Genomic DNA, 16,959 nt, shown 5'->3' on the forward strand with positions numbered 1-16,959 from the left:
AAATCTATGATATTCCTATGGTACGGCTCTATGGTGAATGGTATTTCTATGATATATTATATGGTAGAATATATTTCTATGGTATACCACACAATTGCTGAATGGTGGAGTTCTATGGTCAATGGTATATCATTGATGCCGTCCTATGGTGTATGGTATTTCTATGATATATTATATGGTAGACTATATTTCTATGGTATTTCTGTTGAATGGTATCCCTATGGTGGAGGATATTTCAGTGGTAGCTCTATGGTGGATGATGACTTTATGGTATATCTATGGTGGTTATGTGACTCTATGGTGGCTCTAAAGTGAATGGTAGATTTATGGTAGCTCTATGGTGGCTGTATGGTGTATGGTATTTCTACGGTATGTTATATGGTAGAATATATTTCTATGGTATTTCTGTTGAATCCCATAGGAAAGAAATGAGCCTGCCGCATACTCCTGCGGCAGACTTGCCGCAGATCTGCAGCAGACCTGCCGCAGACAGTCATCTTTTTCACATGCAAATTAGTTTTGCCGCAGACTTGCTGCAGACCTGCCGCATACTCTTTCAGTATGATGAAGAGTCTGCGGCAGGTCTGCCGCAGACTTGCCGCATACTCTTTCAGTATGATGAAGAGTCTGCGGCAGGTCTGCCGCAGACTTGCCGCATACTCTTTCAGTATGATGAAGAGTCTGCCGCAGACTTGCTGCAGACCTGCCGCATACTCTTTCAGTATGATGAAGAGTCTGCGGCAGGTCTGCCGCAGACTTGCTGCAGACCTGCCGCAGACTCTTCATCATACTGAAAGAGTATGATGAAGAGTCTGCAGCAAGTCTGCGGCAGGTCTGCCGCAGACTCTTCATCATACTGAAAGAGTATGCGGCAGGTCTGCAGCAAGTCTGCGGCAAGTCTGCCGCAGGAGTATGCGGCAGGCATATAGACCTGCTGCAGACCTGCCGCATACTCTTTCATATCCAGTACGTGGCAATAAAGTGTCAGCATGTAGAAGAACCAGTGATAAACTGATTGATACTTCATAATCGATATTGGCAATATCGATATTACCAATTAGGTAATACTAATATATATCGATATTACCAATTAGGTATATTCTATTCTCAATTGTATTAACTTCATCACATTGATCATTTGAAGTGTATTCAAGAGTAACATTTAAAGTGACACAGGCTCGTACACATATATATACTAAATATGTATATTGTTTCTTGGTTAGTAATCATAGTTTCTTGGTTAGTAATCAATATATCTATTGCTTAAACGTGAATGTAATTGTAACATGATCAGACAAAATAATCTATTGGTTAATAATGGCAAAAGGAAAATAGAAATCACAAAAATGATGTGCATTGTCTTAATTTGCTTAACAAATCATGATAAATGTATTTTTCTGTCACACGTGTAAAGTAATAATGAATATGCATGAGATGATTGGTTTCAATTGGCCCTATTAGACTTTAATGGGATTTCCTGTGGCAGACCTGCCGCAGACTGTTCCTGTGGCGTACTGGTATGCGGCAAGTCTGGAGCAAAGTTTCGCCCTGCCGCAGATCTGCCGCAGACTGTTCCTGTGGCATACAAGTATGGAGCAAAGTTTCATCCTGCCGCAGATCTGCCGCAGACTGTTCCTGTGGCATACTAGTATGCAGCAAGTCTGCAGCAAAATTTCATCCTGCCGCAGATCTGCCGCAGACTGTTCCTGTGGCATACTAGTATGCGGCAAGTCTGGAGCAAAGATTCACCCTGCCGCAGATCTGCCGCAGACTGTTCCTGTGGCATACTAGTATGCGGCAAGTCTGCAGCAAAATTTCATCCTGCCGCAGATCTGCCGCAGACTGTTCCTGTGGCATACTAGTATGCGGCAAGTCTGGAGCAAAGTTTCATCCTGCCGCAGATCTGCCGCAGACTGTTCCTGTGGCATACTAGTATGCGGCAAGTCTGCAGCAACATTTCATCCTGCCGCAGATCTGCCGCAGACTGTTCCTGTGGCATACTGGTATGCGGCAAGTCTGCAGCAAAATTTCTTTCTGCCGCATACTTCGGCATACTCTTTGCCGCAGACTAAAAGTCTGCGGCAGGTCTGCGGCAGATCTGCGGCAGGTCTGCGGCAGGTCTGCGGCATACTTTTCACTTTCCTATGGGATGGTATCCCTATGGTGGAGGATATTTCAGTGGTAGCTCTATGGTGGATGATGACTTTATGGTATATCTATGGTGGTTATGTGACTCTATGGTGGCTCTAAAGTGAATGGTAGATCTATGGTAGCTCTATGGTGGCTGTATGGTGTATGGTATTTCTACGGTATGTTATATGGTAGAATATATTTCTATGGTATTTCTGTTGAATGGTATCCCTATGGTGGAGGATATTTCAGTGGTAGCTCTATGGTGGATGATGACTTTATGGTATATCTATGGTGGTTATGTGACTCTATGGTGGCTCTAAAGTGAATGGTAGATCTATGGTAGCTCTATGGTGGCTGTATGGTGTATGGTATTTCTATGATATATTATATGGTAGACTATATTTCTATGGTATTTCTGTTGAATGGTATCCCTATGGTGGAGGATATTTCAGTGGTAGCTCTATGGTGGATGATGACTTTATGGTATATCTATGGTGGTTATGTGACTCTATGGTGGCTCTAAAGTGAATGGTAGATCTATGGTAACTCTATGGTGGCTGTATGGTGTATGGTATTTCTACGGTATGTTATATGGTAGAATATATTTCTATGGTATTTCTGTTGAATGGTATCCCTATGGTGGAGGATATTTCAGTGGTAGCTCTATGGTGGATGATGACTTTATGGTATATTAATGGTGGTTAGTGACTCTATGGTGGCTCTAAAGTGAATGGTAGATCTATGGTAGCTCTATGGTGGCTGTATGGTGCCCGGCCCCCCAACTCAGGGGTCGGAATGACCGCATGCGTGTTGCCAAAATGTCCGGTAAAGGGGTACTTTTCGTGCGACAAAGTCCAGCCCGAGAATTGTAAAAAAAGGGGTGTATTTTACTTTTCACCCGGAGATCTCTTTAAAAAGGGGGTGTTTTTTTCTTTTTTTCTCTCATCTCTTTGGACTCCTGAGAAATTATTCCGAATTTAGGGGGGTACATTGAGCATTTTTCCTGATTTAGGGGGGTCTCCAAGGCAGGAAAAGCCCGCGAAAAGCCCGCGAAAGGGGGGTTCGAAAATGTTGGCAGTCCTCAGATAGGGGGTGCTTTCAAAAAGAGGGAACGAGCATATGCGTACCCTAAATAACACTGAGTGGGGGGGGGGGGGGCCGGGGTATGGTGTATAGTATTTCTATGGTATGATATATGGTAGAGTATATTATATAATATTTCCGTTGAATGGTATATCCCTGTGGTGTAAGATATTTTAGCAGTAGCTCTATGGTGGATGATGACTTTATGATATATTTCTAGTGGTTAGTGACTCCATGGTGGCTCTAACGTGGCACTTTTTACATAAAAAGGGCCCCTTTACTTTAAAAAGTGCCCCTTTTCCTTCGATAAGTTCCGGTTTTCCTTTGCAATAAGTGTCCATTTTCCATTCTCATAAGTGCCCTTTTTCCATCTCTAATAAGTGCCCCTTTTCAGATACGAGAAGTGCCCCTTTTCACTTTTGATAAGTGCCCCATTCACCTCTGATAATTTCCCTATTCAAATCTGAGAGGGGCCTTTCCCCTTTTAATAACTACCCCTTGTTTAACTCGGATAAGCGCACCTTATATTTTCACATGTGCCCCCTTTCCTTTCTAACAAGTGCCCCCATTTAAAAGAGAGCCCCTTCCCTTTATCATAAATGCCCCCTTTTCATCTATGAAAACAGTTACTTTTCATTCTTAAGTCCCTCTTCATTCTCATAGTCCCGTTCCATCTCTAGTAAATGACCCTATTAAATTCTGAGAGGTACTCGTTTTATTTTGACAAGTGTCCCTTTTCCTCCTGATAAGTGCTCTTTTCATCTTCAATGACTGCCCCTTTTATTTTGCCCCATTTAAAAGAGAGCCCCTTCCCTTTATCATAAATGCCCCCTTCCCTTCCTAATAAATGCTCTTTTTCCTTCTTTTAAGTGCCCCATCCCCTTCCCATAATTACCCCCTTTTCATCTCTCATAAGTGCCCCGTTTATCTTGACATGTGCCTCTTTTCTTTTTAATAATAGCCTGCACTTTCCCCTTCTCATAAATCCCCCCCCCCTTCCCCTCGTATTAAATGCCCCTATTAAAAACTGATCGGTGCCCCTTTTCGTACAACAAATGAACATTTCCCCTTATTATTAGTGCCCCTTTTTCATTCTCATAAGTGTCCCTTTTCTTTTCACCTCAGATAATTACCCTTTAACAATAATACGTACGTGCCCCATTTTCACCTTCTGATAATTACCCGTTGTAATTTGACATGTGCTCCTTTTTTTTCTAATAAGTGTCACCCTTTTCGATAAGTGTCCCTTTTTCCTCTCATCACGTGCCCGTAATTTCCAGCTACTAAGTGGAATATCACCCAAAGCACACCCGCATTTCTAGATGTTATAATTATGGTACTTATCAAAGGTCTTTTCAGTCTTCTGTTATGATAATGTAATAAACCCATCAGGATTGGGTTTTTCTTCTTTATAATTGATGTAATTTTTCGCACTGCCACCTCACAAATCTTATTTATAAAGATAAAACAAATATTAAAATCATCCCTGATAATCTAATCACAATATAGGGGGTATATACAAATTTTTTTTTTTAAATATATATTTTCGCTTTGAGATTTCCCTTTGTAGGTGCCCTATTTATTTTCTCCAGAAAGTGCCCTTTTTGTTGGTGCCCCCCCCCCCCCCCCCCCCCCCCCCCCCCACTTTGGAAGTCGCTCCACTGCCTCTGTTTGCACTCAATTAGTCTCAATCAATTAAAGAAATCATTAAATAAAAAATTCTAAACCAAATTGTAACAAGTAATGTATATCAGCAGAAAGTAGATAACAAGGGCTGTTTGCTGCCACCTTGTGCCCAAGATTTGAATAACTCTTCTAGCCGTTGGTCTCCAATTTCTACTCTCTGAAAATGATTCGCAAAACTCCAAAATATGTGAGGAAGAGGAAGGTGTTCAAAGGAGATCAATACCAGATATTACAGAAGAGTAACATGAATGCTGGAGAGGTGCCAGAAGAACTAACAGCTAATTCAGAGATCGAGGAAGCTTTCCCTGAATAAGTGTTTGGACAGACCTATTTTTGGCCCTGGTCCCACATGTGAAAATCCGCGTCATTAGTGGCCCACAACTTGCAGCTGCTTTGCAAAAGAAAGGCTCACGTGTGTCTGGGAGGTATGTACTTACTATCAAACAATATTTTTAGTTTGCAAACTGTTACTTTGAGATTGTATTGCATGCTCAAGGGGTGAATGGCTCAAAAAGCCAAATCAAATGATTAAGAATAGAGTAAAGGAGGGGGTAATCGACCATCACCAGTTTTCGGCCGATCCGTTGGATGCATGGTAAAATCCCTTTAAAATCCATCGCATAACAGCATATCATATATCCCACACATACCATACCATGCCAGAGTCACTGAAGAACCACATTTGCAATGGAAAATATATCCTAAAATATCACATTTTAACGATGTAATCGGCGGTCCCGCTCCCCGAATCTGAAAAATTAAGTATCTTACCCGTGTAAGGAATATGGGTACCATAAAATGAGCTTTATTTCAAGTATTTTTCAGATTTAGAGTCCGATTTTGTGTGAGTCGCAAGCTCAAAAGTATCTCATCGCATGTATTTAATCAATGCAGCCGGATACCGCAGCGCACACACGATATCTCTGTCTAATTCAGATTCCAATTTCTGATCACCACAGAGGTAGTTTTCGGCACGGGAAGCTCCGGCTTGGGATACCTGCTCCGGCCGCTAGTGCTATAGATCAGTGGGGAAACGCATGGCGCGCTTGCTTGCTTCCTATTGACTTTGTACATGCGGCCGAAAACTGCCTCGCTAGGCCGAAAACTACCTCCGAAACAGTGAAAATTGAAATGAATGTTGTCATGGCAATTCATGATTTTTTTTCTGGGGTTCTTTCTTTGTTTAAATAATAATAGTATTTGCTTCATGATTTGAACAAGAAATGATAATAAATAGGAAGTAAAGAGTCCAAAAAATAGGATTTTGTCTTAAGTGGCCGAAAAACCCCTCCTTTACTCTATGGTGAATCGAAGTGGGGGCATCGGAATTGTCGTGAAATCTGTGAAAATGTGTATTTGTGTAATATACTACATGTATGTCATAACTAGCACTTTGTTATTATTTGGGGATTGTGCTTTTCAAAATATTTTCCCTGTTCCATAAAGTGTTTTGGATATCTTTTACAGGGCATCTCATTCCTCTGGAGAATTTGTCAAAGAGGAATGGGTTGAACTGCGCCATGGTCCTTGGTTGCTTCATTTGCAAGAAGGAGAGGACATTCTCTTCATCAGAAAATGAATGCGAAGGACGTGGGAAGTCTGCAGAAATAAACCGCAGAGCTACTCTGACAGCAACGGAGGTTGGTTTGGCACGGGATAGCTTGTGCGACTTGCTGACCATCCTCGGAGCAGCCCCACTAGTCGAAGCCCCTAGCTACAACAGGCACATAGCCACTTTATCTTCCTTATCCCAAGAGGTTAGTCACCAGCCTTGTGTTTTCTTCATTACATTATCTTAGCTGTACGTACATTTAATGCAAACATATTTTTATTTCTTAGTTATGGTCGATAGACAGTATAATACATGTACATCAATATCCCTTCTTGTCAAATCAAGGGATGAAAATTAATCAAATCTAAATATTTGTAATAGGGTCTAATAAGTAAGGGGCCTGAGGGAACTTGAAATTTACTTGTTATTTATTACAAACTCTTTTTATTTTTTGCAGACCAGTAAGGATCAGAAGAAGAAGGTGGCAGCATGCCTACGTCAAAGGGCCATGGACAAGGATCTGACCATCAGGGAAAATGATCATGTAGACGTGGCAGTGCCCTACGATGGAACATGGCATAGACGAGGTTACACATCGAATCATGGGGTGGGGGTAGTGATACCGATCGATACAGGGGAGATTGTTTGACAGAGGGCCTATCAAGATCATGTAAACAGTTTGAGTATAGAAAGGGTTGGGTCTTCAGTGTTCTCAGCCAGAGGGACCTTAATCGCCTTCAGAGACTCCAAAAATGAGCAGCAAGGCTTGTATTTTCTGCTCCTCTTCGAACTCACATACAACCTCTTTGACTTGAACTTCATTGTACATGTTTATACAATGTTTTAGAACATTGCAACTCAGTGCCTTAGTTTTTATTGTACATGTTTATATATATTTTAACTTGCCTTTCATTTTAGTCATGTTTACATACACACTATATATGACATTTTAGTTATTTAGAGGAACTAGGGTGATATATATGTGGGTATTTATCACACCTTAGTAGAATAAGTCCAAGTAATATGTGTTGCAATTATGAACTTGCCTTTCATTTGAGTTTTTATTGTACATGTTTATACAATGTTTTAGAACAATCCTGTGCTGCAACTCAGTGCCTTAGTTGTTATTGTACATGTTTATATATTTTTAACTTGCCTTTCATTTTAGTCATGTTTACGTACACACTGTATATGACATTTTAGTTGTTTCTTTTTAACTTGCCGATTATTTAGAGGAACTAGGGTGATATATATGTGGGTATTTATTACATCTTAGTAGAATAAGTCCAAGTAATATGTGTTGCCATTACGAACTTGCCTTTCATTTTAGTTTGTAGTGTACATGTTTATGTGATATATTTTTTACTTGCCTTTTATTTTAGTTTTTAGCATATGTACATGCATACAACTTTTGATATAAACCAAATACATCCTGCCACTTTCATTCAATTCATTTTTTTAATAAGCATCATGTGTGTATTGTAAGTTAACATTTAAGTTTACATTTCTCAAAAATTCAATATATTATAGTCACCATTCAGTGTACTATAGAACGCACTACAGCCACCATTCTGCTAACCATAGATCAAGATCCAAACTACCATTCTGAATATACCATTTCAAAATGCTACAATTAAGCGTAACATTTTGTTGCGTATTTTGAATGGTAGTGAATGGTAGATGAATGGTGGCTCTATGGTAGATGAATGGTGGCTCTATGGTAGATGAATGGTGGCTCTATGGTAGATAAATGATGGCTCTATGGTAGATGAATGGTGGCTCTATGGTAGATGAATGGTGGCTCTATGGTAGATGAATGGTGGCTCTATGGTAGATGAATGGTGGCTCTATGGTAGATGAGTGGTGACTCTATGGTAGATGAGTGGTGACTCTACGGTAGATGAATGGTGGCTCTATGGTAGATGAATGGTGGCTCTATGGTAGATGAATGGTGGCTCTATGGTAGATGAATGGTGGCTCTATGGTAGATGAATGGTGGCTCTATGGTCGATGAATGGTGGCTCTATGGTAGATGAATGGTGGCTCTATGGTAGATGAATGGTGGCTTTATGGTAGATGAATGGTGGCTCTATGGTAGATGAATGGTGGCTCTATGGTAGATGAATGGTGGCTCTATGGTAGATGAATGGTGGCTCTATGGTCGATGAATGGTGGCTCTATGGTAGATGAATGGTGGCATTATGGTAGATGAATGGTGGCTTTATGGTAGATGAATGGTGGCTCTATGGTAGATGAATGATGGCTCTGTGGTAGATGAATGGTGGCTCTGTGGTAGATGAATGGTGGCTCTGTGGTAGATGAATGGTGGTTCTATGGTAGATGAATGATGACTCTATGGTGGCTCTATGGTATATGAATGGTGGCTCTATGGTAGAATATGTAGGTGTGGCCTAATTTGAATAAATGAATAAATTTGTCCCAATTATTTTAATTAGTTCTATGGTAAATGAATGGTAGATCTATGGTAGATTTGCTATGGTGTTTGTATGGTAATCTATGGTAGATTTGCTATGGTGTTTGTATGGTGTACCATAGAGATTTTTTTTGTAAGGGTATATAGCGCTTAATACAAATGTCTCTAAGCGCTTTATAAATATACTATTACCCCGGTCATTGGATACAGTGCATGCCCGCACACAATGTATGCATAATCTCCACTCCCTGGGGAGCATTCCAGCCAGCCAATATGTTGAAAAGAGTTGCTTATGATCCAAAGCAATAGCAATTAAGTCCCCGAATCAGTCACAAACCTTTACCAGAAATAAATGAGTAAATAAAAAACAAATAAATATTTCCTTTTATCTTTTGACATACATATTTTAGAATAATATCAATTTCATCCTTTTAATACAGTCAGACAGAACCTTGGTTTTTATTGTTTCGAGCTTGAACTGTACTCCTGATAATGAATTATAACCTGTTTTTTCTCCCTACCTTATTTTCAAGATCCCAAACTCTCACAGAACCCCTGATATCTAATCATCATTTTACAATTATTGCAATCCTTTACCTTATCAAATATGTATTTGTAATGTTGCATTATCTTCTCCCCAGAAAGGGCCTTATAGATTTAACATATCTGAAATGAACGCTTGTTAGACATTTTTACCCTGTGCAAGATGGACAACAATTGATCCTTTGACTGCTGCATCATCTCAGTACCGTAGATCCCATTCTCATTGGCAAAGGGTGACAAAACAAAAAGTCATTCTTTCGGTTTCCGGATGAATAAAAGTTCCACTGGAGATAGTGAGGCCTTTGTAGCCATGCGTTTAACACAGTAATGATATCTCTTGTTGCCTTCCAGATGTTGATGAATGTGTAGAGGATACCCTGAATGACTGTCATCCCCTGGCTACCTGCACAGACACCATAGGAAGCTACATCTGTACCTGTCAGACTGGACTCATCTCCCCTGAAGGAGCCAGAGGCAGATCATGTAATGGTGTGTATTTCAATAACAATTCAAGGAAAATAAAAATGAATTCATGTATAACAGGCAACAAAAGATATTATATACCTCACTTAAGAAATCCAGCCATCTGATTGGTCGAATTGCATTCATAAACTTCAACTGTTCCTGTAAAATTCTCGGTAACCATGCTTAAAACATTTCAATATTTTTGATAACCATGGTTATTAAAAATAGTTGGTCAGCCTCCATGGTTACCCCATAGGTTTACATGTTAAAAAATGGTTTGAGCGATGGAGGATGCCGTATGTGTGCGAAGGATTGGTCGGTAATTTCAATACAATTGAATCTCGATCGATCTTACCGACAATTTTATCTTGCATTGTTGACATGAAGACGAAAATAAACTTCCAAAAACAAAAAAACAACATCTGCCGATAGATCTTGATCTAAGTTCGTGCCAATATGCATTGCAAAAGTAAAAGAAGAGTCCGTATATGGAGCTTTTGCGAAGCATTCATCACACGCGAAGCCGGTTTCAATCCATTTTAATGTATATATTGGAGAAAACTGCCAAGCATGTTAACGGCGGGCCATAGCCGAGTGGTCTAAGCGTTGGTTTTCGGTACACCTCTTGTTGTACGCAAGAGTTCGAATCCCGTCTTCGACAAAAATGATAAATATTTTTAATTTGTCATTTTTTAGTCTATTTTTTTTCGGCATATAAAAGTATTAATGACTGCTTTAATATTCGAGAAATAGTTGTTTTCATACGCTCTCGGGAAGGTTACAATTGGGCTATTCCCTTGAGCGTAATAAAACAACTATTTCTCTCAAAGCAGTCATTAATACTATAAAATATACCAACCAAACTGAACATGGTAGTTTAGTCACAGCACTAGAATGGAGAGTACATGGTTCTGGGCCCTGTTTCATAAGACTTGATATCAATAACAAGTTACAAGCTACTATTATAGGCTACTGAAATCATGGCATCTGATTGGCTGAGAGCAAATTTGTCATAGAAATTTAGCATTTGTTATAGATAAAAAGTTTTATGAAACATGCAGGCCCCTGGTCTAGAAACTATCAAGAGCTCTGAAGAAGAAGAAAACAAATTATTGCTTTTTACTGAGAAAATCCAGAAAAGGCTTCTGTGAACCAAAAAGTGATTAATTCTCTGATTGTCTGAAGTGTTGTCAATTTGCACTGGTCTTTCGCTTGTCTATGAAAGTTTGTGTATATCAAAGATTATTTAAGGGTTCCTAGCTATTGTACAAGAGATGCAGAAGCTATGAGAAATGTCTTTCCATAAAAGACCACGTTGAAGTACATAAATAATAGACAACAGCTTTATATCACAAAGCTTTATGTTTTGTTTCAAATCAGCAATAACCATCAGCATCATCACAATTATTTTTTGTTCTTTAATATTGTACATCAGATCTTGATGAGTGTTCACTAGGTATCAGTACTTGTGATGCAGTGATGGAAGATTGTTTTAACACCTACGGAGCCTTCACATGTAGCTGTGCTGATGGCTATGCACTCAGCAGTGGACAATGCCAAGGTATACATTGGTATTGCTCTCTACTTCCCCATTAGGCTGAATTATGAACATATGATTTGAGTGATGAGAACTTATTTTCATTGAAACAGGGTATATGAAGAACAGATGAATCTTTGAGAGAGCCTTCAGATTATATATATCTGCTATGTATAGTCATCTTGAATACATAAGTACAAAGTTTTGTTTAACATGATTTCAAACACATTTAATACCTCCCTTACTAAAGGTACAGCAACACAATGCTCAACTCAGAATGAACCTAGAGAATCCTCAAAGTTGAAAGAATCATACTTTTGAAGCAATATTTTTTACAGAAGGCCACTTGTTTACATGCAGGTGCCAAAGTGTTTCAGAACATCAAGTATTCTTGATTATGATAATGCTACGAGACCAATCAAAGAATAATACTTCCTCAGTGATTCATTACTGTATTTATTCATTCCTTATTTTCATTTCTTTGATAGATGTTAATGAATGTCTTGATGACCCTTGTGATAGCCAGGTGAACACCCGATGTGAGAACCTACCTGGATCATACCAGTGCGTCTGCAGGACAGGTTACTATGTCGTCAACTCTCAATGCTTGCGTAAGTATATGCATAGATATCATTCAAAAAGTTTTTGATTAGTATTTATTTCCTATTAGTATTTCTATTCCCCCACAAATCATGAATATAACACATCCTGAAATAGGAATGATTAAATTTGGTCATATGACCAAATAAGTTTTATTTTCTATCTATGAGAGCTTTATATACATGTACTGTACTGCATTCATTTGAACTGTACTCATGCATGTATCTGATTCTTAGACAGGACAATTGTGATAACCAACATAGTGAAAGAGGATTGTAATTGTTAAACATTCGTGCTAGATACAAGAGCCTATTACAAATTATGATGGAATATGATGCAAATGTACATTGACTGCCTTTTAGTAAATTGTGTTTAAAACGATGTCATACTTTACTGCTCGTTTAAGTGTGGTAATTCATTTCTTCCATTTTACCCCCAATCCATCCATCCATGTTCCACCTATCTGTTCACCAATCTGCTCACCAATCTATTTATCCGCTTCATCAATTAATTTAGTCCTTTCTTCATCCATCTTCTATCTTTGGTTTATCCATCCATCAATCCATCTAACTATTCATCTGTCAAAACAAACCACCGATCGGTTCACCTCATAGACAACTAATGGAATCCTTTTGATGAGAACTTTCCCTATTATATATTATGTATATTTTGATCACAGCTGCCATGTCAATGCTTCTCTCTGCGACCTTCACTGATATTGCTGGATTGGAGGTGCTCGGACAGTACTTTGTTTACAATGATTTTGCTTTGTACATACCCCAGCTTGAAATAGATGTGAGTATAATTATATGTTTTTAAGTCTGATCATTAACAAAGATGTAATATTATACAGATATTGACTGGCAGGGGAGGGGGGGGGGTGATATTATATATAGATATTAGATAGCTTAGACAGATATCGAGATGTGATTGTTTCAGAGCTCGTCACATGATATCGATTGCGAGGATCTATTTTCTTTTCTCCCTTGAATTTTTTTTTCTCCCTCAAAATGTTTTTTTTTTGAGAAATTTGTTTTTCTCTAATTTTATTTTCTCGAAAAGTTTTTTTGATAATTTTTTTCTCTCAATTCTCCCCCCCCATCTTTTTTTTCTCCCTAATTCCCCTCCCCCCCCCCCCCCCATTTTTTTCGTCAATTTTTTTTCATCTCACTTTTCTGACTAAAATGTCTTGTTTCAAAAAAGGAAGGAAGATAAAAATATAGTGAAATGTCTACAATTTTCTTGGATATAGTCATTTGGAATCCACAAGGTGAATAGCACACTGATTTTGTGTTTTGATTATCCTTCTTGTAAGACAAATGTTAATACTCTCCATTCATGTAAATTGTATATCTCCTGGGAGGCGTTTCACAAAACTTTACATCAGTGACAAATGACAGTTTTTGTTATGAGCTACTGAAATCCTTGCTTCTGATTGGTTATCAACAGATTTGTCACTGATTTTTGTCATTTGTCATTGAAACAAGGCTTTGTGAAACGGGTCCCTGATGAGAGCCAGAAGGGTATTAACTTACATCCTTTACCTCAGAGTACTAGTAGATGTTCTTCCTGCCCTCAACAGATGTTTCCTGTCCTGTAATACAATGTTTGTTTCTGTAATGATCCTGACTGTCACTAATTTCCTCTGAAAATACTTTGTCCTCTAGGTGGACACCCTCCTCCAAAGCGCCGGTCTGACCAACTACACGGCTGTCTCCGTCTCCACCTCTCGTCTCCAGACATTGGGAGTTGAGGTCGAGTTCATCCTGGACTTCCTTGCGACATCTACGACCACGAAAGATGAGATTCTAGTGGCTTTCCTGGCAGGGCTTCAAGGGAGAGATGATATTATCCTGCCAGATAATGTCATTATCAGGAGTACTGCGTTTGTTGGACAGCCAGGTTAGTCCATAACAGAATTTGTTATTTGGTACCGGATTTTTTTTCAGGCTGCAAAGGCCATTTTTGCAAACAATAGACTTTTGGAGTAATCAGGATTTTGATGTTGAGCAACATTACCGTAGTAAATTAATCTATGAAACTTTAACAATACATCCAGGGGGGTGTTTCACAAAGATCCCAAGTTGAACTTATCTCTAAGTTGGACTTAACATTTATGGAAAGCCATTAGCATCTTTAAAAATATTTTGTAAAAGTTATTTTAAAAGGCATGAAAAGTTGATTTTGTTCATTCATATTTTCCATTATCTAGGAGATTTCATGTTCTTGATGTGGAATTTATAAAAAGTCTAAAATACTTGAATTTTCGCTTTTGAATATATTTTATTTTAAGGCTACAAATGGCTCTCCATAATTTTTAAGTCCAACTTAGAGTTAAGTTCAACTTAGGATCTTTGTGAAACACCCCCCAGATATTATATGAAAACTCTATTTTTTCCTCCTTGGAAATCATGATGGTAACTTTTGGTCAATTTATAGAGATAAGCATTATTAGGTCAATAAATTGACAGTACTTTTGAACATTACCATTGAACTTTGAAATGGAAATTATTTCAATGAAGTTATATCATTTTTTTTACACAGATACAAATCTTAGTTGGTGTATTTCACATACTCTCTTTTCTTAAGTTAATTCATTTAAATACTGCACATGTATGTGTAGGCAAATTGAGGCTTGGTTGAATAAGAAGAATGAAATTTATGGGGAAATATGATTCATCTTAAAAATTGTACAATGCTACATGGTCTGTTGTCCCCATTATCCATTAATAAATTACAAGAGTGAAATATTGATGAATTTGTACAAAGTTGAAGGCTTTTCTAAGTGATGGATTTTCACAGATATTTTGTGACTTCTGAAAATGATGGATTCTGACAGATTTGGTGACTTCAGAAAGTTATGGATTCTAAAAGATTTGATGAAACCTGATAAATTTGAAGACTTTTTTTCTTTCTTCTTTTCTTGAATACAGTGATTAATCCATGTGTGGAGGAGACAGACAACTGCACAACAAACTCAGACTGTATCTTCCTTGGTACCTCTGGAAACTATACTTGTCAATGTCAAGATGGATTCATGGGAGATGGATTCACAACCTGTACAGGTACTGGATGAACAATTGATTTTTAATACACCAGGGGCAAACTACTCACGAGTTATGATTGATTCAAATCAATCGCAACAGTGCCATAGTTTACTTAAGATATGGGAGATTGTAAACTTGCAATTGATTGAGGACTAGAGATCCAAACAGATCAATGGCAAGTCTCTATGAGTCAGAGCCCTGGTATACTATATGGCAGTACATTGTGGAGCATGTACATGAGATGTTAACTTTTAAAATGACACCAAGTTTAAGAATATATATCTCGAATTTCATTGCTAGAGACAGATTTTTAATCAATTTTTATTTTATTTTAATGAAAAGAGTTTCAATGAAAACATTGTTCCTTCATATCAGTGTTCACATTTTATCAATATTCTTGAAGGAGAAATTCAAGTTTTAGCTTTTTAAGTAGCTAAGACCTTCATTTGCAAAGAAAGAATTACTCAGTTTTGGGCAAAACTTGTTTATATTCATATGAAAGATGATGGATGGCATACTCTGAGGAAAAGTAAAAATAAGATAAATAAAAACCTGACTTTGGGTATTACAGTAATCACTTGGCAGTCAAGGTCTTCTTTAATAATCCAATCATTTTTTAGGCAAAAAGATGTCATATATTTGAAAGATGTTCATGCGTGGGTATATAGTCGTCCAAGAAGTAGACAACTTGCCGATCACTACATAACACTGAGATAATGGGTATAACACTCCTGTGCGTACGTCCGTGTGCCGCCTTCTATATGCCCACACTTGAGTAACTGTAATATGACTATTAAAATAATTTGAAGTTACAGTACTTTCTTCCCCGATGTTTGGTAATCCAATAAACTTTCCTGCTTCAATTTTCCTTATGTTATTTTTCTGCTTTTCTGATCATATCCACATCTGTTTGAGATGTATCGTATTTATCAACATTACTTTCTTCTACACAGACATCAATGAATGCCTGAATGACACGTCATGCACAAATGAAGGAGAGAGGTGTGTTAACACTGCCGGAAGCTATTCTTGTGACTGCATGATAGATAGAGGTTACATTGCTAATGATGGAGTATGCACATGTAAGTCTCTAGTAGTTTGTAGGCTGATCCTGTCTGTAGTCCCAGGTAGTCAAAATACAGTCTGTGTGAAACAGGTGCATTATAATTTTGCTCACAAAACTACCACCCCTGTAAAATTTCCAAATAGTCTATCAGAAGATGTAATGAGCAATAAGCTGCTACGATTTGTTGAGTGCATATTTTGTCTAAAATTCAGTTCCATGGTAACTGAAGCACACCTTAAAGAAGTTTAGACTAAAAGTTAACAGCCCAAATTAGAAACTGACTGGTTGGCAAAGGGAAAATAAGATATGGAGATTGATGATCTCAGTGAAGACAAGTAAACAATGATTTATAGAAGTTGGGTGGGACAAAGGAGGCGTGATAGCTCAGTGGTAGATACATGTAGCAGTGGTTGCATAACTTGGATGTCCCCTTGTTCGAAACCAAGTCGATGTGCTAGTGCCCTTTGGTAAGGCATTAATCCTCATTACTCAGTCCCTCGGAGAGGACTTAACGCCGTTGGTCCCCTGGTTGCTTACTGACAAGCACACCCATGCTTTCTTAGCAGTCTGGTAAAACAAACACACCAAATGACATTGGACCAAATGACCATTTACCTTTGCAGAATTACTTATCTAAGGTAGATATTAAGTCTATCAACCTCTTTTATTCCCAACACAGTATATGAAGTATACCGTGGCCAGCTCACTGTCAATTTTATCAGCGGTCTCCCAGCTATTTTCACTTCAGACCTCACTGACTCCTCTAGCCAGGCTTACTCGAGTCTAGCTTTCTTAGTCAGCAATGCGGTAAGT

At 38.4% G+C, this 16,959-nt stretch overlaps 2 protein-coding genes across 2 annotated transcripts in view; both read left to right on the forward strand.

The window, feature by feature from the left end:
• LOC100888627 overlaps positions 1–16,959 on the forward strand; it is a 201,883-nt gene that overhangs the window by 58,534 nt on the left and 126,390 nt on the right. Inside the window, exons 33-40 of the mRNA XM_030997330.1 lie at positions 9,783–9,920; positions 11,332–11,457; positions 11,922–12,044; positions 12,713–12,828; positions 13,701–13,935; positions 14,967–15,098; positions 16,034–16,162; positions 16,826–16,953. Of these exons, the coding sequence (XP_030853190.1) occupies positions 9,783–9,920; positions 11,332–11,457; positions 11,922–12,044; positions 12,713–12,828; positions 13,701–13,935; positions 14,967–15,098; positions 16,034–16,162; positions 16,826–16,953 (1,127 nt within the window). The remainder of the gene's footprint in view (positions 1–9,782; positions 9,921–11,331; positions 11,458–11,921; positions 12,045–12,712; positions 12,829–13,700; positions 13,936–14,966; positions 15,099–16,033; positions 16,163–16,825; positions 16,954–16,959) is intronic.
• LOC115929125 lies at positions 6,128–7,903 on the forward strand. The gene is made up of 2 exons (XM_030997350.1): positions 6,128–6,659; positions 6,912–7,903. Exons 1-2 carry the CDS (start codon positions 6,423–6,425, stop codon positions 7,101–7,103), a joined length of 429 nt encoding a protein of 142 aa, XP_030853210.1. The 5' UTR covers positions 6,128–6,422; the 3' UTR covers positions 7,104–7,903.

Source organism: Strongylocentrotus purpuratus, unplaced genomic scaffold (genome assembly GCF_000002235.5).
Source record: "Strongylocentrotus purpuratus isolate Spur 01 unplaced genomic scaffold, Spur_5.0 spur5_scaffold_4, whole genome shotgun sequence".
In the NCBI taxonomy this organism is placed as follows: domain Eukaryota; kingdom Metazoa; phylum Echinodermata; class Echinoidea; order Camarodonta; family Strongylocentrotidae; genus Strongylocentrotus; species Strongylocentrotus purpuratus.